General features: G+C 20.5%; 6 protein-coding genes across 6 annotated transcripts; 1 reads left to right on the top strand and 5 right to left on the bottom strand.

Annotated features, from left to right (window-relative positions):
* Positions 1-134: 134 nt before the first annotated feature.
* Positions 135-1,892, bottom strand: SRAE_X000220400 (Hypothetical protein; the record flags this gene model as incomplete). The annotated part of the gene is made up of 4 exons (XM_024645107.1): positions 135-962; positions 1,024-1,199; positions 1,267-1,624; positions 1,671-1,892. The coding sequence occupies 4 exons, from the start codon at positions 1,890-1,892 to the stop codon at positions 135-137; spliced, it is 1,584 nt and encodes a 527-aa protein (XP_024499674.1).
* Positions 1,893-3,674: 1,782 nt separating this feature from the next.
* Positions 3,675-5,396, bottom strand: SRAE_X000220500 (Adiponectin receptor protein; the record flags this gene model as incomplete). The annotated part of the gene is made up of 3 exons (XM_024645118.1): positions 3,675-3,814; positions 3,872-5,011; positions 5,144-5,396. The coding sequence occupies 3 exons, from the start codon at positions 5,394-5,396 to the stop codon at positions 3,675-3,677; spliced, it is 1,533 nt and encodes a 510-aa protein (XP_024499675.1).
* A 1,174-nt stretch (positions 5,397-6,570) lies between these two features.
* SRAE_X000220600 (Small GTPase superfamily and Small GTPase superfamily, Rho type and Small GTPase superfamily, Rab type and Small GTP-binding protein domain and Small GTPase superfamily, Ras type and P-loop containing nucleoside triphosphate hydrolase domain-containing protein) lies at positions 6,571-7,238 on the top strand (the record flags this gene model as incomplete). The annotated part of the gene is made up of 2 exons (XM_024645129.1): positions 6,571-6,818; positions 6,911-7,238. The coding sequence occupies 2 exons, from the start codon at positions 6,571-6,573 to the stop codon at positions 7,236-7,238; spliced, it is 576 nt and encodes a 191-aa protein (XP_024499676.1).
* A 479-nt stretch (positions 7,239-7,717) lies between these two features.
* On the bottom strand, positions 7,718-10,157 carry SRAE_X000220700 (Kinesin-like protein at 67A; the record flags this gene model as incomplete). The annotated part of the gene is made up of 6 exons (XM_024645141.1): positions 7,718-9,163; positions 9,212-9,517; positions 9,571-9,674; positions 9,730-9,817; positions 9,859-10,050; positions 10,095-10,157. 6 exons carry the CDS (start codon positions 10,155-10,157, stop codon positions 7,718-7,720), a joined length of 2,199 nt encoding a protein of 732 aa, XP_024499677.1.
* Positions 10,158-11,433: 1,276 nt separating this feature from the next.
* On the bottom strand, positions 11,434-13,986 carry SRAE_X000220800 (Domain of unknown function DUF21 domain-containing protein; the record flags this gene model as incomplete). Its single annotated transcript, XM_024645152.1, has 4 exons — positions 11,434-12,054; positions 12,116-12,953; positions 13,018-13,811; positions 13,873-13,986. The coding sequence occupies 4 exons, from the start codon at positions 13,984-13,986 to the stop codon at positions 11,434-11,436; spliced, it is 2,367 nt and encodes a 788-aa protein (XP_024499678.1).
* A 1,807-nt stretch (positions 13,987-15,793) lies between these two features.
* On the bottom strand, positions 15,794-19,643 carry SRAE_X000220900 (Fibronectin, type III domain and Immunoglobulin-like fold domain-containing protein; the record flags this gene model as incomplete). Its single annotated transcript, XM_024645163.1, has 7 exons — positions 15,794-16,069; positions 16,123-16,618; positions 16,663-16,768; positions 16,833-17,102; positions 17,157-18,527; positions 19,023-19,542; positions 19,587-19,643. The coding sequence occupies 7 exons, from the start codon at positions 19,641-19,643 to the stop codon at positions 15,794-15,796; spliced, it is 3,096 nt and encodes a 1,031-aa protein (XP_024499679.1).
* Positions 19,644-22,892: the final 3,249 nt, after the last annotated feature.

Genomic DNA, 22,892 nt, shown 5'->3' on the forward strand with positions numbered 1-22,892 from the left:
AAATAACAAAACAAAAAATATTTATATTTTTTTATTTATAAAATAAAAGCAAAAGATTTTTTTTTTAAAACAAACTATAGTAATATATATTATGATATTTAAAAATTTAATTAATTTTTTTTTTGTTTTATTTATTACCATTGTAAAATCCCTATAACTATGATAAAATAGATAAGAGCAAAAATGATATATACACAAAGAACCATAAGAACTCCAAATTTTTTCCTTTCACTTAACGTATACATTATGGAGAATGGTTTGGAAGTGGTTGTTGATAGTTGATGATTATGAAATTTGACCATATTAGAAGAAGAAAAATGATTAGGTTCATCAATAAATACTTGACGTTTTCTTTTTCCTTCTTTTTTATTACTATTATCATCAATTTCTATTATACTACTTTGTCCTTTCATATCTGTAATCATTCCTTTTCTATTTATTGGTAATAGTGAATTGATTTGAATATTTTTTCCTTTTTCTTGATATTTTGTTACTGAATTATTAGCTATAATTAAAGGATATGCCTCAGGATGAACATTATTTTTTAATATTGATGGGCTACCTTCATATGAAAAATTATTATAACAACAACCATTAAGATGTTTTGATATATTTCTATTAACATTATCATAATTACTTATTTGACTTTCTCGTAATTTTGAATCTTTTTTAAGTATTGATCTTCCAAAATTTATATTTTTTTTATCATTAGTTTTATATATTTTTCCTTCCATCTCATCATGAATAATTAAATTATTTTTTCCATTATAATTTATTTTACTATAATTATTTTGGTTAGTTTTTTTATCATCCTCATTTTCAATATCATAAAGAATATGTTTTGAAGGAAGTAATAGATCTAAAGATAGTAGTGATACAAGATGAATAAATGTTCCTATTAACCATACATCTTGCATTGTTAAGATAATTTTAAAACTATTTGAAATATATTTTGTTGATTCCTTAAAAATATAATTAAATTTTGTCTTTCTTTTTCCGTTTTTTTTTTTTGTCATTACTTACCAAAAAAATAACACAGATAATTGCACTTGTCAAAATTTGAACTTGTACTTTGCGCCTTTTAAATTGCGAAAATAAACTGACAGAAAAAAGTAAAATAGAAGGAAGATAAATTGTAGGCATTGTCGATTGCCAAAAACTTTTTATTGTAATATCTATTTTTAGAAACGGCCATTCATCTATAAAGATAAGAATAAAATTTTTTTTTTTTAAATAACTATAAAAAATAATAAAATATTTTCTTACTTGCTATATATGTAAAATCATCTATTGAAGATCGCATATCTCTATTAATTTTAAGAGATAAATGTTCATCATTCTCTGTTTCAATTACAATGGGACAAATAAATTTTTCAAATGGATATTTCCAACTTGGATTTATACAATTACTTTTACCATATTTTATTTTATAAATTAATGAAATATATCCATTAACTGGATCTAAAAATGAATTATAATTATTTAATAATTTTCCACCAATATATAAAGCTGGAGACCATAATTGAAATTCACTTGGAATTTTAATATTTTGTTTTAGTTCTTTCATCTGTAATCTTTCATCATAATAATTTAAAATTAATGTTAAATCTATATATATTTTTTTCTGTAAAAAAAAATTATAATATAACAAAGTTATAATAAAAATTTACATCTTCTAAATAAATATCCATAACTCGAATTTCAGTTGGAATGTCAAAAAATGTTCCATTTATTGTTGTGATCATATTAAATCTTTCATCTGGTCTTACTGATGAATGATAATATTTCATTTTTCTTTGTAATTCACTTCTTTCCTCAGCTGTTAATGGAAATACAATAGATATATTTAAAGAAATAATTACATAAAATATTATATTTAATTGAAAAAACATTTCTTTTTTTTTTGCTAAATTTATTTATATGTTTAAATAACTAAATATTTTTAATATATTGTAAAAATGTTATAGTTTAATATAATAAGAAAAATTAAAAATAATAAGATGTATGAGTATATAGTTGAAATAAGTAATATTATTAAAAATTATTAAAAATCAATGTTATTATATACCTCAATTTACATATATATATATATATATATGTAAATATAGTCATCAACAACATTAAAGATTTTTAATTGTTATTCAATTTTCACACCTACTTTTAAAAAGTTAAATTTGCCATTTGATTAAAACGACAATAACATGTATTTTAAAGATGTGTTAGTAATTTAACGATAATAATATAACTAAATCATCCTTAATAATAGATGTACTTTCAATTGACTGATTATATATATTACACATTTATATACCTATAAATGATAATGGACCTAGTGTATTTTTATTCCATAAATAGTAACTTCTTTTTTCAATTATCATGCAATGTGGTTTTACTTAGCTTAATGATGTTGACTATATATAAAATAATTATGACAAAATATATTATAAAATTAATTAAATATTCATCTTTTATAAATATTACTTACATTATTAGGTATATTAAAATTTATTTATAATAAAAAGGTATATTAAGAAAAATAATAAGATGAGATTTGGTATTAACTATTAATATTTATATTTAATAAATATTATTTATATATTTTAATTTTATTTTATGATACAATGTACTTTTTAAAGGTAGTTGAAAAAAAAAATAGTTTAATTAATTTTAATGTTTTCTTTATTTAATGAAATTTTATTAAATTGTACCAACAATAACATTTACACATAAAGAGAGAAACATCAGTAGTTCTAAAACACATTTTTCAAAAGGTACCGTTAAGTGGATCTTTTAAATTATTTTAGAATTAAAGTAATATACAAAATAATAGAAATTTAACACTAAAACTACTCGAAATAAAGTTTTTCTTTAAACAATAATATAAAAATAATTTATTAAACTTGTTTTATCAATTTACGTAACTAAAAAAAGATTATATTTATTGCAAAAGAAGTGCATCTAAAAATTGATAGCAGCAATACAAAAAAAAAAGATTAACAATATATTTCAAATAAATATATATGTACATATAAAAAAAAAGAGTTAAATTTAAATAAAACTTTATACAAACTTTTTATTTAGTAATTTATTAATCTTAAATTTTACAATAAATTTCTATCATTATAGTAATTAATAATATATCATTCATTTCGAACTTATTAATCTATACATTTATAAATTTATTTTAAAACTTATTGTAAAAGATTTCTAAAATAATTTATACAATAAATTTGCCTTATTTATTTATTTTCATATAATATAACAATATCTTTAAATTATTGTCATAAATCCACAATATTTTCTTTTACATTAATTTTGACAATCTTTATATAACATATACCACAATAATATAATGGAAATTAAAAATGAAAATTATTATTTTTATTTATTATTCTTTTAACACATGTTGGATATCATAAATGAATAACGAAAAATAAAGTGGTTAATGAAGCTCAATGTACATAAATTATATGTTTATAAATTTATTATTAGTTAATTGAAATATATTACTTGCCTTCAATTGTGAACTTACTTTTTTTTAAATTTAAAGTAAAACAATTACATTATTTTATTGTTTTTTTTTAAAACTATTTTAAAAATTTAAAGAATAATTTATTTGTTAAGTAGTAAAAAAAAAGAATATATAAACATTGAAATATTCTTTTTTTTCTTACTTATACTAATCCAAATAAACGATCAACTGAACTTATTTCATAATTAGGACCAAATTGTTCTGCTAATTGTTCTCTACATGATCCTTCTTCAAGAAAATGACTTGCTGTTCTTGTAATTCCATAAAAATGTACTAATGCTGCTACATTTACAAATAAATGGAATAATTGATGTGATTGAAACCATATATCACATTTACCTGGGAAAAATCTTTCTGGTGTTCTAGTAGCATATAATGTTGCACCTAAAAGATAGAAAAAACCCATAAGTATAAGCCATTGAAAAGATGAGGCATCAACTAATCTCCAAAAACCATCTGTTATAAGGAGGTGAATTACAGGAATTACACTACTTAATCCCATTGCAACAAAAACTATAGCACGTACTGGTCTAAAGGTGGGCTCAGCAAATTTATCCCATAAAGCAACAATTATAGCACTTATACCTAGTACTGTTATCATACTTATATAAATAATTGTCGGTAATTTACGACAATAAAAACTATAGTATATCCAAGGTACAAATGAACCTATTATTAGTAATGATATACCAGTATAATCCAATTTGCTAAACAATCTTCCTACAGCATCAGAATGACATGCTACTGTATGAAAAGCAAATGACAATCCTAAACATGCAACAGCACCAAAAAAAAATGCTGAAAATATTAATTTTTCAACAACAGGTATCATTGTTATAGGACGTGTAAGAAACCATAATGCTATCCCAAAAAAGATAACACATCCATACATATGAGTCCAAATATTTCCTGTTTCTGTATGTAGAGCAAAAATAGATTTAAAACATGCAGAAAAACTAGACAATGGAGGTCTATGTCCTGTCTTTAAAAATTCATTATCTTGTAACCATTCAGGAAGAAGTTCAAAATTTTGGGTAGTCCATTTTGGTTCCCATAATTTTCTTATAACGGTTCTTGTTTTTGTTTTACCAATCTCTTCCTCTGTATAACATAATACTTCATTTTCATCCAAATCAACATTTAATTCATCTACAGCAACATCAGTAGGAGGGACATCAAAATTTTTCAAGATAGGTACTTTTTTTAATTCAATACTAGAATTAATATTTTGTTTAGAACCATCCTCATTTTTTGGATGTAAACGATAACGTATTATGTGTTTTTTATTTTTATCATCAATTACATACTCATCATTATTAACAACAGCCACAACATTTTTTTCTTTATTATTATATGGCATTGACCATGCTCTTCTATGGCCTTTTTTGAACATTACAATACTTTTCTTTTTACGACCACCATCATCATAATTATCTGCTTCATCTAGTTTTGTTGTTATTTCTAAGTCAGCACCATTTTCTAAAAAGTATATTATAAGTATAAAAGATACACATATAATATGGTGATTGATTTATTATAATATAATATATACTCACTTTTTTTTTTCTTAATAAAAAAAAAATGAAGAGTATAATTTTCTTTAAAACATACCTTGTTCTGTTACTTTAAATCCTTTTTTTCCTAAGTGATAATTTAATGCCTTAATAGTTATTACTTCATCTTCTTCATCTGAGTCAGGAAGATTGACAGCTGCAGTAATTGTCTCAACGACAATATCAATAGGTAAATTTGCCTGTGAGTTATTTCTAACTTTATTACTTTCATCGTTACTTGATTCCTTTAATAAATTATCAGTTTCAGATGGAATAATTCGTTGTAGTTTAATATCATTACAATCACTCATAATTTTTTAGCAATTGTTGTGTATATATATATATATATTTTAGTCAAATGTTTTATATTTTATATTCAATGATTAAGATGACCTAATTTATGCAAAATAAATCTAATTTTTAGAAGAATGAGTCATAAAAAATAATTAGCTTATGAAAAATATAGGATGTTGTAGTGGTTGTGATAATGAAAATATTGAATTCACATAGACAATATATATATTATACGGCAACTATTGTTAATATTTTGTTTTTATCAATTTGGAAAAATGTTCACATAGCATCATATATGCAATGACAGTTTAATGTTTAAAGTTTCAGGAGTAATTAATATTACTATTTTCCCTATATTGATTTGCATATTATCTGAATTTTTTTTTCTTTTAAATTAATTAATTATAAAAAAAAAAAGATAATTGAATATAGTATATTAATTAAATTTTATCTTTTAGTAACATAGTAAAACATTTTATTTTTTTTTTTCTTACAAATTATTTTAAGATCGTACAATTTATTAAGAGAAGAGATAATATTACCATTTTACTTTTAAATATTAATATGACTCATCGAAAAGTTAAACTTTATTATTCATTATATATATATACAAAAATAATTATATTTATCAAACTTTTCATTTAATTCTTTAAATAATAACCGTAAAATATTTTTACTATATTATATTCAATTAAAAATTTTTATTTTTAATAGTAGATCAATTTAAATTTTCAATATCTACTAGAAATCCATTATTTTAATTTTTAAGTATAAATATATTTATATTTATATTGATATATTTTGATAATTTTTGTGACTCATGTATTTTGATATACAGGAAAAAATAGAAGCTATTCCATCATTATATAAAGTTTGTACATATATATTTATATATTAGTATGTTGAAGTCGATACAATTTTTATTATATCATTCTTTTATATATATGTCTATTATTTTACATAGATAAATTTTGATTGTTCACTTTTTGTTTATGACAATAGTTAAATGTTTCATTATATATATCTATATAACTGTTTGTTATTTTAAGAATTATATATATATAAATAAAAAATATTTTGTATTTTTAATTGAATCTTTTATATTATATATATTTATATATATATATTGTTTAATTTCATTGCATATGTATCTTTTTTTTTTTGAAATTTTTCTAGGTTTGAGTATCAATAATGCAGGCAATCAAGTGCGTTGTTGTAGGTGATGGAGCTGTCGGTAAAACATGTTTACTAATTTCCTATACAACTAATGCCTTTCCTGGTGAATACATTCCAACTGTCTTTGATAATTATTCTGCCAATGTCATGGTTGATGGTAAACCAATTAATCTTGGATTATGGGATACTGCCGGTCAGGAGGATTATGATAGACTACGTCCTCTAAGTTATCCACAGACAGATGCCTTTTTGTTATGCTTTAGGTATGTCTTTTTTTTTTTCTGGTAGATAAATTATAGTTTTTTTTTTAATTACTTTAACATTTATTACAAAATTTTATCGTTTTTTTTTATAGTCTTGTTAACCCTGCTTCTTTTGAAAATGTGCGCGCAAAGTGGTATCCTGAGGTATCCCACCATTGTCCTGATACTCCGATAATTCTTGTTGGTACAAAACTTGATTTAAGAGATGATCGTGACACTATTGAAAAATTACGTGAAAGAAGACTAGCACCCATCTCACAACAACAAGGAATTAAGATGGCACAAGAAATTAAAGCTGTTCGATATTTGGAATGTTCAGCTTTGACACAGGTTGGCTTGAAAGCAGTATTTGATGAAGCTATTATGGCTGTTCTTCGTCCTCCTAAGAAAAAGAAGAAGCGTTCATGTGATATACTATAAATTTAACATTATTAATACAATATTACAACATACCTTCAATTTTTTTCAAAAATTTTGTTATTTCTTGAATATATCAGAACGTATCTTCAGATAACTAATATATATTATTAAGATAATTTCATTACTACATTGACTAATAGTTTCATGATGCATCATACACATTCATTACCTTCGAACATGAATATCTTTAAGAATTTAATGTGACTTTTGCATTTTCTGTTCACAAATTTTGTAGAATTTTTTTTTTCTTTTTAGTCACTATTCTTAATTTATTTTATTTTGTCAGCTTCATGCAAACATTTATATCACTAACTATTATATGAGTTTTACTACTAAACATTTACAACTTTTCAATGATGCCTATTGTGAATTTAAAACTGTATTTTATATATTAACATAATCTGCTTTTTAATAAAAAAAAAAATGAAAATAGAAATAAATATTATTAATTTATTCCTTGTCTATATTTTTAATTTTAATTAGGATATTATTGGTAATGTAAATGGATTTGAAGATGATGATCTGGGTAATATTTGCGTTCCCGATAATGAGTCAACTTCTTTGTCGTCTGAATCATTTGAAAGATTACTACTTAATTCTAAATCTGATGTAATAGAGTTTGTTTTTAATTTTGGTAAATCAATATCTACCTCATTAATCTTTGGAAGACTAAGATTTTTTGCTGAAATTTTTTGATTTTGTTGTACATTTTTTTGAAGAGTTGGTAATTGTTTATGATTTGTTGAATTTAATAATTGTGTATTCCATGAAATGACATTTTCATTGTGTTTTAATGACATTAAATTATATTTAATTTGATTTTTTAATAAGGTATATTCTATTAATAATTGTTCTCTATCTTTTTGATCAAGATCTTCTCCCAATAACTTATTAGTTACTTTTTCATAATTATATACTCTTTTTAATGAAAAATCTTGTCTTTTCATTCTCATTAATAATAATTTACTATCAGAAGTTATTGCTAATTTTTCAGCATCTTTCAAAGCCATTGATATCATAAAATTTATCATGTCTTCTTGTTCCTTGTCTTTTGCTACTGATCTCATTCTTTGTTCAATACCTCTCATTGTTAAGTCATTTTTTCTTATAGATTTTTCAATTTTATGTCTTAAATCTTGAAGTTCTCCTGATCGTTTATTTAACTCTTTTATATTTTGTTTAAATTTACTAATAATTTTAGGAAATTTTTTTGCCTCAGTTGAATTTGTTGATGACCATTCTTTAAGTATTTCATTTTTTGAAATTAAATTTATTTCTAGTTCATATGCCTCCTGATTTACTGTAAGTAAATCATTTCTTAATTTATTTTGTTTTGTTGATAATGATAAGTATTGTTCTTTTAATGAATTAAATAATGTTTTAAATTTTCTATTATCATTATAATTTGAAGTAGATGTTGTTGAGGTACTCCAGGCAGGTAGTTGAGTTTTTTTTTGCCTTTCTTTATTATTTTTTGTAGATATATTGGTAATTTGTTGTAAATTATTATCATTATTCAATTGAATATTATTATTAATATTTGGAAATGTAGAAATATTATTTTGTAAAGTTTCTCTTTGTTCAAAGAAATCTTTTTTTGCTTGTTCAATATTAGCTAAAATATTAATTTGTTCTTGCATAGTTCCTTGTTTCGAGATATAATTTGTTGTAATATTTAATGCTCTTGAAGCATATATTAATGTATTATATGTTTCTTCATAATATGATGAACATGGAGTAACATTAGCTATCATACATGTTTTACAATTACCTCCTAAACTATCTTTAAGAAGTCTTGTTAATTTACTATCACGATAATTAACATATCTTCCTTTTGAATTAGAACTTAATGAATTAATAACATTTCCTAATGCTAATAATGATTTATTAATAGCAGCTCCTTCTTTAAGTCGTTGTCCTCTATTCTATAAAATAAAATAGATTTTCAAAAATTTATTATATATTAAAATTACCTGTGTTTGTGATGCACGTTCTGAACCAGCTAAATCAATTAAATACAATTTACCATGTAATTTTTTTTCATTATATACTGATACTTCAAGAATAGCATGACTTCTACTACTTTCTTTATTAGCTGCAGTTGCTTCTTTTGTTCTTCGTTGATTACCATTTTGTAAAATTTGTAAAAGTTTATCTTTATTAATTGCACGTATTTTTGTTAATCTTGGTATATTAACATTTCCTTTTTCATCTTCTAATAAATCTAATATTGGTGATGAAGGATTTAAAAGATCTTTTATAAGTTCATTATATATTTCCTATAAATATAATAAAAATATATTTTTAAACTTACTAAATATGAAATTTGTACAGTAAATTTTGTATTTTTTATTTTTTCATATAAACTAGATGTCATTAAAGGCATCAAACCTGGTTTTTCTTTTGTTCCAACCATTGTATATGTCTTTCCAGCACCTTTAAAAAAAATTAATTAAAAATATATATTTTTGGAAATAAAAAATATACTTACCTGTTGCACCATATGCAAATATTGTTGCATTATTTCCTTGTGATACAAGATTAATTAAATGTTCTGTTGTTGAATGATGAATTTCTTCCTTAAAAATAAAATAAAATAGAATATTATTATAAAAATTACATTTGAAGATTCAGGTCCAAAAACAGAATCAAAAGTAAATTGTTTTTCAAATTGTCTATTTATTCTAAGAATATCATTTTTAAATTTTTCTGGATCAATAAGAAGAATATCTTTATTTCCAATTGGGTATGTTATTTGAATTTGTTTACTATCTTTTTCATTAGTATTTATTGGTCTTACTCTTACAACTACCTAATGAAAATAATATTAATATATATTTTAAAAAATAAACATACAGTTAAAACACCATCTGTATTTAAATTACTTTGAGATCCATAATTACTGTCTGTTATAGACATGATAAGGCAAAAAAAAATAGATTTTTTTACCTAAAATAAATTAGTTTTAATATAAGTTAAAAGATAAAATATTATTGAAAAATATAAAAAGCATAACTTAAAGATAAAATAATTTTATATATTTATATGATATTATATAGGTAATAATTATATATAGAATTAGATATTAGTTAATAAGGGAAGTTAATAATGTATTTTAAAATATATATATATATATGTGTATATATATATAAATAAATGAGAAATTGTATATATAAAAAGTTTTTTTATATATTACTTTAAATGCTTCTATAAAATATTAATAAATATATAACAAATTAAATATTTCAATTTTATTTGCCATTTTTTATTAAAAAGTAAATATATAAGGTGATAAATAAATCTTTTTTATTAACCGACTAGATTATAATTTAATATTTTTTATCTATTTACAAATAAATAAATAATTTATTAAATTTTAAATATATCTGTTTGACTAAATATTACCATAATACATAAAGATAAAAAAGTAAAAACAAATTTAAATTTTTCTCTGCCTGAATGCTCATTATATAACATATTTTAATCCAAGAAAAAGAAAAACTTTACAGATGATAGGATTATATATAAAATAATATATATATATATATTTTTTTTATAATAATTCTAAATATTTTTCTTTACTTAAATTTGTAAAAAGTTATTATTTACAAAAATTATATTTATTTTTTTATAATTGCTAGCAATAATTATAAAAAAAGGCAATTAATAAGTGTATTATTTTACCTGTGTAATTATGTTTTATTATTATTTACAATGAATATCTTTTAAAATTGCACTATAATTTTCTTTTTTTTTTACTTTAATTATTTTTTTTCAATTGAAAGTATAAAATAATTTTTTTTAAGGTACATTTATATACAACAATACTTTATTATTATGTATATACTATTATATATTTATATAAATTACATACAAAGAAAATGGATTAAATTTTTATTATTTTAGTTTTTATAAGAAAAGTTTTAAATAAAAAATATATTTAAAATAAATAAAAATAATTGTTGCTAACTTTTTTTTAAAGCCTTAATTTATGTGAGATTATTTGCTTTTCGTTGTTGATAAAAAAATTTGAATCACTTATAATCTCTTGTAATGAATATACAAAAAAATTATTATTAACTTTAACAAAATATTTAAAAATTTCTTTTAAACAAATTTTCTAACAAAAATAATTACTAACAATAATAATATGTAAAAAATAAAAAAAAAAATGTTTGCATATGATATAGTTCTATTAAATTTTCAATGATAAACGTTTTTCAAAATTAATAGAATCATTTGAATGTATACTAAGTTTTTTAGAATTAAGTTCTCTACCCATTCTAAGTGCTTTTGTGATTCTATATATATTAGCATAATTTAATGGTGTTAATTGTAGATATCTACAAAAATGTGTAACTTTTAATGAAAAATCTGGAATATATTTTAAATTTATTATATTTTTTGCCAATAGTTTTTCTGTATTATTTGTTGTAACATAATTTTCTAGTGTTTCTACTAAATGAAGACCAAAAAATTCAAATGGTCCAACGGTAAATTCTAATTGAACACTTGAAAATGTTACTGTACATGTTCCTTCTAATATTAATATTATTTTATCACATGGGACTCGTTCTTTTATTATACACATACATATTTCATTTTCTGTTGATCGTCGATCATCAATAGCTGTTTTATGAAAATTAACTATACGAACATTTGATGAAATAACTCTATTAAATGTATTTGGGTCTAAGTAAGCATCTCTAAATATATAACTTTTTGCTCCCAAATATTGGGAACATGCTAATGTTAGAGCATTGGAGACATTCTTACATATTTCGTCATATTCTACCATTTTATAACAGTGATTTGTCTATAAAAATATTTATAAAAAAAATTTTTTTAATATTAAATAATATGATTTTATTACTTACGTTATCAACTTTTCTTTTTCTTTTATAGACATTATCTAATATTACATCACTTTCGTCTACAATTTCTGCTTGTAAAATTTCTTCTAATATATCTTCTAATGTAACAATACCAATGACAATTGTTTCTTCTTCATATTCTTCAAATACTTTAAAATCAATCATTGATAAATTTTCCTGATCACTTTCCCAATCACATGGACCATACTCCTCTTCAAATGAACTTTTATCAAATTCTTTTATAGGTTCAACAAAATTTTCCATTTCTTGATTAGTTATTGTTGTTACAAATGCTAAATGATAATCACCTTTTTTAAATTCATCTAACATCTCTTGGAGACCAGTATCTTCAGAGACAAATCTAACATGATGTTGATAATATTGACATATTGTTTTAACAGTAAATTTGTCATCAGGATCAACTAATGCTAAATCTTTGACAAATAATATTGATGTTATTTTTTTATTGTTATCTGCTGAATAGACAGGTATTCTTGAATATCCTTTTTTTAATATTTCTGTTATTGTTGCTGCATTTAAAATTGTATTTTCATTAAGCATAAATACATCTTCTATACTTGTCATTATATCTTTAACTGTCTTATCACTTATCTCCATTGCACCTACAGCAATTTTAAGATCAGCAGCTAATTCTGTATTTCCTGTCTCCCAACTTGGTGTAAGTTTCATTAATTGTAAAACTTGTTTTTTATCATAAACAACAATATCTTCACCAAATAACCAATCTAATATTTTCCCAATTGGAAAGGACAACGGAAAAGTTAAAAACATAAAAAATCTTGTCAACCATATTGTATAAGCACCAACTGCTAATCCTTTTCTAAAAAAAATAAATATTTTTAATATATATACTTAGTTAAAATGAAAAAAAAAATTTGACATACTTTATACACAAACTTTGTGGAAATATTTCACCAAAGATAACAATTCCCATAGAAGAGACAATAAATGCAATGTAACCAGAAGTCATATCTTCAAATAAAATTGAAATTGCAGAATTAACAATAACATTCATAATAAGAATTGTACATAATAAAAAATTTCCAGCTTGTCGAACTGGCAATATTATTGTAGCATATTCTTTCTCTTTTTCTGAACCTGATTTTTGAAGAAGTGTCAATTCTTGTGGTGATAAAGCCATTAAACCAAGATTAAGTCCAGAAAAAAGTGCTGATAAAAAGAAAAGAATACAAATTATAAGAATTTGTACATGAAATGGTAGTAAATAATCAGATGCTTGAACATCAGTACTTATCCATGTTCTTTGTTCATCAATCATAAAAGCCATATCTTCATAACCATCTTGTCCAAAATCTTTTTCACTAATACACATTCTATATGTTTTTGATTCAGCTATTTTTTCAAATTTTGTTATAAATTCAATTCTCATTTCACTTTGAAATAAAAATTCTGTGTGACTTATATTATTAAGTAGATGATAACAATTATCAATTGTAAAGGATATCATTTCAACTCTTTCTAACCATCTTCCAAAAACAGATAATTTAATTGGAACATTTGCCTCAACAACACTAACACCAGACTTTAAAAAACCAGCAACATGTCCTTTACGTACAACAGATTCAGCTCTCATTCCACAAACTACTGGAACAACTTTATCAGATTCCCATTCATATGCATATGGGTCAACAATTTCTGTATCATTTTTTACAAATGTCTTTAAAAAAAAATTAATTTTATATATTTTAATAATTATTATTATTAAAAAAAAAACATACCCTATTCGTTGAATGTGATCCTTGTATAAGTGAAGTAGAATTACTAATATCATTTTTTGAATAACAAAATGTTAAAAAAAAAAAAATACCCCATAATACTAAATAACATTTCATTGCAAAATGATTAATAATAAATAAAATAAACAAAATATTTATTGAGGTGTGTTTTTAAGAAAAAATAAAAAAATGAAAATGATTCATAAACCTTAAAGTATAAAGATTAAAATAATACTATTTTAAATGATAAAAAAAAAACGATAGGTTAAATAAATATAATTAAAAAGATAATATATTAAAAGAATAAATTAATATTGTTATACTATTTTTATATAAAATAGATAAATTATGAAAAATGATCAATATAATTATTAGATTTTAAAGATAACTAAGTTAAAGACATAAATAGAATATGATACCACAATTATAATACTATCACTATCAAAAATTTTTATAATTAATAAAATTAGTTTACCCCAAATTATCAGAAATATTTTTTTTTTTATCATTTTTATCAATATTAAATTGGTTATGTAGACAAAAAATTTCTAAATAATTTAGTTATTAAATGATAAATAATAGTTTTATATTGATAGAGGAAAAAAAAATTTAATTGAAATTAAAGAACAGTAGTGAATAAAAATGATAAAAATTTAATATATAATTTAAAAATTATAATAATTGTATATTTTTTTTTATTAAATGATAAAAAAAAATAAATGTAAATTATGATTAAAATATTGTTTACTTGAGTAAAAACATTTTTTTTTAATGTAAAAATAACTTGTAATAAGTTTTCCAATTAATGGTGTAACTTTTGGTAAAGAAATGCATTAACTACTAACATGTATATATATATATATATATATATTAATAGTTATGTATTGATATGTTGATAGATATATAGTTCTTTATAGATCATATGTTTTATAATTTGTAAATAATACGTAATATATAAAAAAATGTAATAACAAAAAATAGAAGTTTTATTTTTTATTTTTATTTGAAATCTTATCTTTTTCCATTTTACAAAAGAATGATGTTTTAAAGTTTGTTAAGTGTTATCAACAATGTAATTTTATTTTTATAGTTATCTATTACTTTAAAGTTTTAAACAAAATACTTCACTTAATATGATTTATTATTATTATTTATATTACATAGAAAAAAAATTTATTATATATTACTTTTTAAAGTTAAAATATATTTCTAACTAATGGTATATTTTAATTGACATTATTTTATAATTATATAGAAAAATTAAAAAATACTTTTTTTTATTATAATTATCATTTTAAATATCACATAGCGTAAGTGTGGTTTTTCATCAACTTGACATTTTAAATAATTTTACATATTTACATAATTTTAATAAAGTAATCAATCATGTTAATTATAACTACCACTTTATTGAAATATATTTTTATTGCTATAAATATTATAATAAAATTATGGAAATGATAAATAAATGTATATAATCTATAAAAATGAATAACATAAAATAAAATAAAGAATATATATATATATGATATATGTTTATTGCAAATAACAGCAACAGTACCGGAAACATTTTTTTTTGTTATAAATTTTTGGTAATCTTGAGACATCTTTAATTTTAATTCATTTTGACATATTTTTTAAAAAATATTTTGTCTTTTGTTATAATAACTTTTTTTTTAACAATTTGAACTTTGATTTTTTCTTTTTACCAAAGAATTAATCTTCTTCATTTTTATTTATCAAATTTTCTATATTTTTTTAATCTTCTGGAAAGAGATCGCTCCACTAGATATGGTTGTAAAATAATTTTTGACAATATTATATATCTTTATCTATTAAATATATATTTGTGAACACATTGGAATATTTTCTTCTTCATTTTGTTTAACTAAATATTATATAATTTTTCTTTAATAAAAACAAATTAAATTACGAATATAAAATATTTTAACGTGATAATTGTTATGATAATAATATTGATTATATTGACTTTTACTGAATATCTTTCAGAAGAATGATTTCTTGGACATCCATTTAAATACATATGACAAGGTAATCTTCTAGTTGCTTCTTTTGGTGCATCTTCATCTACAGTTCCATGTACTGAAACCCATTCTGTTTCAATTGCGACATTCCTTTCTGTATATGCTCTTATTTTAACATAATAATCAACATTTGATTTTAATACACCATTACAATACTATTAAAAAAAAATTAAATTTTTATTATAAATAAATATTATATAAAACTTACTGGTTCACTTAATCTTCTTTTATCACATTCTTCTTCACCAATAATAAAATTAGCCTTTTTAACACCATTTTTAAATGGATTGTATGTTGAATGTGAGGCACGATAAGGTGTCCATTTATCTTCTACTTTAACATCAAACCATGTTTTTAAATCAAATTCATCTTCTTGTTCTGATATAACTTCTGTTACAATTATAGCATAATTATCAACATTACCATTTGTATCAGTATTAAAACTTCTATCATTTTCAAATGCTACATTTAATTCACGAATTCCTTGCCTTTTTAATGATGGTAAATTACTTGTATATTGTTTAATAATAACCGTTATTGTTTCTGATTCAGATTCAGCCTCAGCATCACCTTCACCCATTATTACAGTTATTGTAAATGTATAATAAAGATCATATTCTAAATCTTCAAAACGATGCCTATTAACATCTTTTAATAAAACTGTAGCACTTTTAGGATCACCATTTTTTGTTTCAGTAACATAACTAAATAAAAAATAATAATATAATTAATATTTATATATAATTACCTTAAACGATATTTTATAGTATTACCAGCAATATTTTCACTATCCCAATATAAAGATGCATATCCATTACCCAAAACAGGATATAATTTTGAAACTTTTAAAGGATCTTAAATAAAAAAAAATAATTAATAAAATAATAAAATTAAAAAAAAAAAAAATATAAAACATACAAGTTGTTACTTTACTTATAACAGGTCGACTTTTAACTCCTTTATAAATAGTATATAATACAAATGTATATGTTTTTCCTGGAATTAATTTATTAAATGTAAATGATTTTTCATCATTTTTTTTAAGTGATTTAGTAATATTTTTTGTTGGTGAAATAAATACAAGTTCATAACTATCATAAAGATGTTCATTATCTGATTCACCAAAATTTATATTAATTGAGGTAGATGATATCTGTCCAGGATATAATGTTGATGTTATAACTGGTGCTAAAAAAAAAAATATATATATATATAATTATTTAAAATTTTTTTTTAACTTACGTGTTAATTGTCTTAAACCTCTAGCTTTACTTGATAAACCACTAAATTCACTTGATACATTTTTTATTGTAAAAGTATATAATGTTGCTGGATTTAATTTTTCAATAACAATAGAATTTCCATCATTAACAGTTATTGTTTTTTTATTTTGTCCTGTTTTTCCATAACTATATGTTACTAAAATATCATGATATTTATCATAACCTTTTTTTATATTATTATTCCATGATAATGTAACACTAGATAAATAAAATTCATCTGTTGAGATTGAGGTAACTTTAAAATGTTCAACTGGAAGAGGTCTAGTAAAATCACTAACTCTATGACCCATCCATGTATCAACAATAACACCATCATAAGAACAATAAACTGTTATTAATACTTTATCAACTTCAGGAAATTTAAATTTTACCTCATTTGTATCAGTTTCTTCAATAAATGATTCTCTAGAATTTGTTAGATATGTTAAATTTGTAATATATATATCACATAATGTTGATTCTGGTGATTCCCAACGTACTATAAGATTATCATCAATTTTTTCTAAATTTATTTCAGATGTTTCAATTGGTTTAAATGTATTAATATCATTTGTTAATATAGGTATAATAGTACTTGTTGATGATAATAAAAATTCATTCTTATCTTCAAATATAATATCTTCCTCCATATCTTCATTATCATTTTTATTATCTTTTATCTCATTATTTTGTGAAATCTCTTTTGTTAATATTATTTCATTACTCATCTCATTATTTACTTTATTAAATTTTACCAATTTTTTATTATTTGATTTAATTTTTTCAACAGTATTTATCTCTTCTAATTTATTATTATTTATTGGTATTATTATTGGTAAAGATGATGTTAAATGATTTGTTGGTATTATTCTTGTTATACTAGATATTGTTGATGTATCACTATTTATTGAGGAAATTGTTGTAAAAAAAATTTTTGATATTGAATCATTATTTTTTGTTGGTATCTTAAAATTCCAATTATTTGTCATTGGTTTAACATAATCAGGTTTTGTAAAATCTGGATAATTTAATGTACTACTACTACTACTACTAGGTGTTGTAGATTGCGTCGTTGACTCTTCGTAGGGTGATGAGGAGTTAAATAATTGAAAAAATTGTTTCTTAAAATTAAGATTGTTAAATGAAAATGATTTTAATGTTACTGGTGTCTGGGTTGTTGTAGATGTTGCAAAAAATTCTTTAGCCTGTTGAATAAAAAATGTTGGACTTAATGTTTGAGATTGTGTTATACCATTTATTATAGGAGATGTGTTAATTGGTCGAAATAAAGGTGGTAATGTTCTTATACTAAATGGTATTGCTTGTTCTTTTTTTTCTATTGTCTGGTATCCTATATATATAATAAAATTATTTATAGAAAAATTTATATAAAAAAAAATTTTTTTTTTTGAAATATAAAAAAAAAATAATAAAACTTAAGTTAATAATTTTTTAAATTTGTTGATTATTAAATAGGTTATTTATTAGTATTATAAAAAAAAATCTTAATGTGTTTAAATAAGTAAACTTAATTAATATTATTTACTTAAGATTTAATGCACTCTAAAAGTAAACAATATTTATTTAATGTTTAAACTAAAATTTTGTTAAAAAGTCATTTAAACGAGTTGAAAATGTAATATTGAATAATTTTAAAACCCTAAATATATTTATTAATTTTACAAATATAAAAATCAGTAGATAATTATTTCTAAAGAAAAAAGTAAATATTATTTACCAATTTAATAGTTATAAATTACTTATATTTATTAAAAGTAATTAACTTAAGTATCAAAAATTATCTAATATATATTATTATAATAATTATATAATAATAATAACATACCTTTTGTTAAAAATCTTTCTTCATTATATGTATCAGATGGCATTCCTTTATATACTGAATAAATATGTATAATATATAATGTTTTAGGAATTAAACTTTTTAGGCGAACAATTGTTGCTTGAGTTTCTACATAATTAGATAATTCTTCATTATTTGATGGAAAATATTCAATATAATATGTTACTGTTTGCCCATTAGGTGGTTGATATTCAATTACTGCTTCAGTATTTGTTGTTGATATATTTTTGTATGATGGTGGATATGGACTTGATGGTATATATTTATTAATTAATGGAATATGTGCACCATCAGCTAATACAGCAACAAGATTAATTTTATATTCATGAGCAGGTATAGTATTATTAATTATAGCATTTGTGAAACGTATAGGAAATATAGTTTTTGGTGGTGGTTCTCCAACATTTGGTGTATAATCTAATTGATAATGTAATACATTTAAATCATCAGGAATATTTGATGCCCAATCAAGAAAAATTGACCCTTTTATAAATAAATTATACTTAAAAAAGTTTAATTTAAAAAAAAATATGAATTAAAACTTACATTAAAAAGAAATAAAATAAAATATATATATTTTGTAGAATAATAATTTAAATTCATTTGTAGAAAAAATTAAAATATTTCATTAATTAAATATTAAAAAAATATATATATAATCTAAAAATAAAAATAATTAAATATTAAATTGATTTAGATATATATGATTCATCAAATGTAATATTAATACATAAATTAATTTATTATCAAAAGATAAAAGAGGAAATTGAAAATGTATATAAAAGTAAGTTAAGTATATGTACTTGAATAACAAGATAAGACTTACAAATATACCCAAATCAGTGCCTCTACCTTAATAAAGTCCTGCAATTTAAAATTATAGTTTTGAATGTTAAGGAATAAATGAAATAAAGATACTGTCACGAGGTAAAAAGCTCACTTTAACTCAAATATCAAAGTTAATATGTAATATAATCTAATGCGAATAATCTTAACTTTTATAATCAAATATATCTCCTTAACCCGTATATATATATATGTATATATATATACATTTCTGTGGACAAAATAGCAATTGGTATTTAAAAAATTTTAAAAAAGAATAGTAACATATATTAAATGTCAATCTGTCATTTTATTATTTATATTTCATTTTTTAATAAGGATATATTTAATGATAAAAAATACAAATTAAAGATAAATATCAACTTTAATTTAATATTTTATAAGTAAAAATAATATTAATAAATTAAAAAAATAACTATTTTAATTTTACCCAACTAAGTTTATCATTAAATTAATATTATTTATAAAAAGTTTATATATATAATTTTAAATAAATAAAAAAAAAAGTTAAATAAAAATAAAATAAAAATAATTTAAAAGATTCATGAAAATATATCAAACAATTAAAATGTTATATAAAAATTTAATAAAGAAACCAGTCTAAAAATTCAACCTCTAAAAATGACACATCAATAAGTATAAGATAAAAATAGATGGTCTGCAAAAATCAAGCATATCTTACAAAATAACTTTTTTTTATTCTTTCATTTTGACGCAATTTGTCATATTGTTAAAATAACACTTATAGAAAAATAAAATAATAAAACAAAATAATATAGGTATCTTTTGATATAATAGATCATTTATCTGGACAAAAGATTTCTTATTATTATTATATGACAGTTTTAAAGATTAATCTTTAAAAATTTGTATCTCAAAAATGTATATATATATATATATATATATACTATCAGTAATATTAAATGCATTTATTATCATATCTACAAAAATAATATACATATATATAATATTATATAATATATATTTGATTCATTACTAATAATAAAAATAATATATATATATAGGTTATATACTTACAAAATGAATTACAAGAAATATTTCCAATATAAATGTTGTTAGAAGCAGGACTTTTCAAAAACAAGTTACCAATTGGTACACCTATTCTTCTGCTTACATATATACATCATAATTTTTATATATTGTAATCTTTTGATATTCTTTAAAGCCTACTTATATTATTGTTAACAATAAAAAATTTCAAAAATCTGGTAATTACTCATATATTTAAAAGTAATAAGGTAGAAATATTTTTTAACAAAGTACCAATATCTTATGCATGCCGATCCGATTACCAATTAAATAGTAAAGAATAATAATAATAATATGAAAAAAATTATGTATTGTAAAGAGGTTTCTATTTAATATATAAGAAATATTATGTTATTTACTGTATAACTTGAAATGTTTTATAATATATAAATATGCCACAAAAAAATTAAAGTTTTAAAGAAACTAGACATTAAAAATTGACTTTTTTTTATAATAATTTCAAGATCAGTAAATTATTATCATATGTCTATTGGTAGACATTTTTAATAATTTTTAAAAGAAAAAAATTAAAAAAATATACTCTTCAACATTTTTAATACTTTTAAATTTTTAAATGAAATTTTATCTATATAAAAAAAAAATGTTTCATATTTTAATTAATGTTTCATTTCGTAACACATATTGTTTAATAACTAATTAAAAAAAGTTTAAAAAAAAAACAATAAAAAAAATAAGATAAAAAATCATTTATGACGTCAGTTAGGGAAAAATAAAAATATAATCATTTTATTCTCAGAATATTATATGTTTAATTAAACTTTCTAAACCAACCTACATAGTCATTTTCTATTCAAATTTCAACTTTTACAAAACATTCTTTTTAAATTTTTTTCTTTATACTTAAACTAATAGAGTGCATTTTTTTTTATTTATAAGAAATTGATTTATTAAAAACAGAAACATAAATTTATAAATAAATGTAAACTATAATATCACAATTAATATAATATTATAATGTACAAAAAACATAGTATATTAATAAGTTTTTATATCTCATAATAATTATTAAAATAAATGAATAATTAGTTTATTTATAAAAAATAATTTGATTTTAATAGATAATATTTTATATAATAAGAATAAAAAAAAATATAGTAATATTACAAATTTTTTTTTTTTATCTCATCAACATTTAAAAAGTACAAGAAAACTATGTATATATAATTTATTTAATATCATTTTTTGAAAATAGTTACGAACAATATAAGATAGTACATTATATTTAAAGAAAATATATAGAAAAAAATATTTTTTTTTAATAATCATTTCTGTTATATTGCAATAATTATTTGAAATTGAATATATTTTATTCTATCCTTTTTTTTTAAAATAATAATTATATATGAGATATTTTTTTCCTTTTTTTTTTTTAATAAATTTACAAAAAAAAAATATTTTATTTATTTATGTTTTACTTTTTAAAACTTTTTTGTCTATGATACATATATTAATATATTTATTTATAAAGCATGCAATATGATTAATAACATTCTAACAGATATTTTTACTCCTTACTACGCATTTTAATACTAATTAATGAGACTTTTCAATGATACAACTTACGTTATAGAAATGTTTAGTTGATGTCATTTAAGGTATCATTTATTTTTTTTATAAAATTAATTTAAAATAATTGGTAAACAAACATCACCATTAATTTATTATTTATTATATGGTAAAGATTTAATAATCAAAACTTTTGTATATAAAGCTATTTATGTGTAAATAAATTTATATTTTAAGTTCAAATATATTGTTTATTATTAAATATATATTAAATATATTAATAAATGTTATTAAGATTATAGTTTATATATCATTTTATTTAACACTAATTTTATCTTTAAATATTTTTATGGTGTACCTATAAATGTGTATAATTAGTCACTTTCTATTGATTTAATAATATTTAAATATATTATTTTTAGAATAATA

This window comes from Strongyloides ratti, scaffold srae_chrx_scaffold0000005, assembly GCF_001040885.1.
Source record: "Strongyloides ratti genome assembly S_ratti_ED321, scaffold srae_chrx_scaffold0000005".
Classification (NCBI taxonomy): Eukaryota; Metazoa; Nematoda; class Chromadorea; order Rhabditida; family Strongyloididae; genus Strongyloides; species Strongyloides ratti.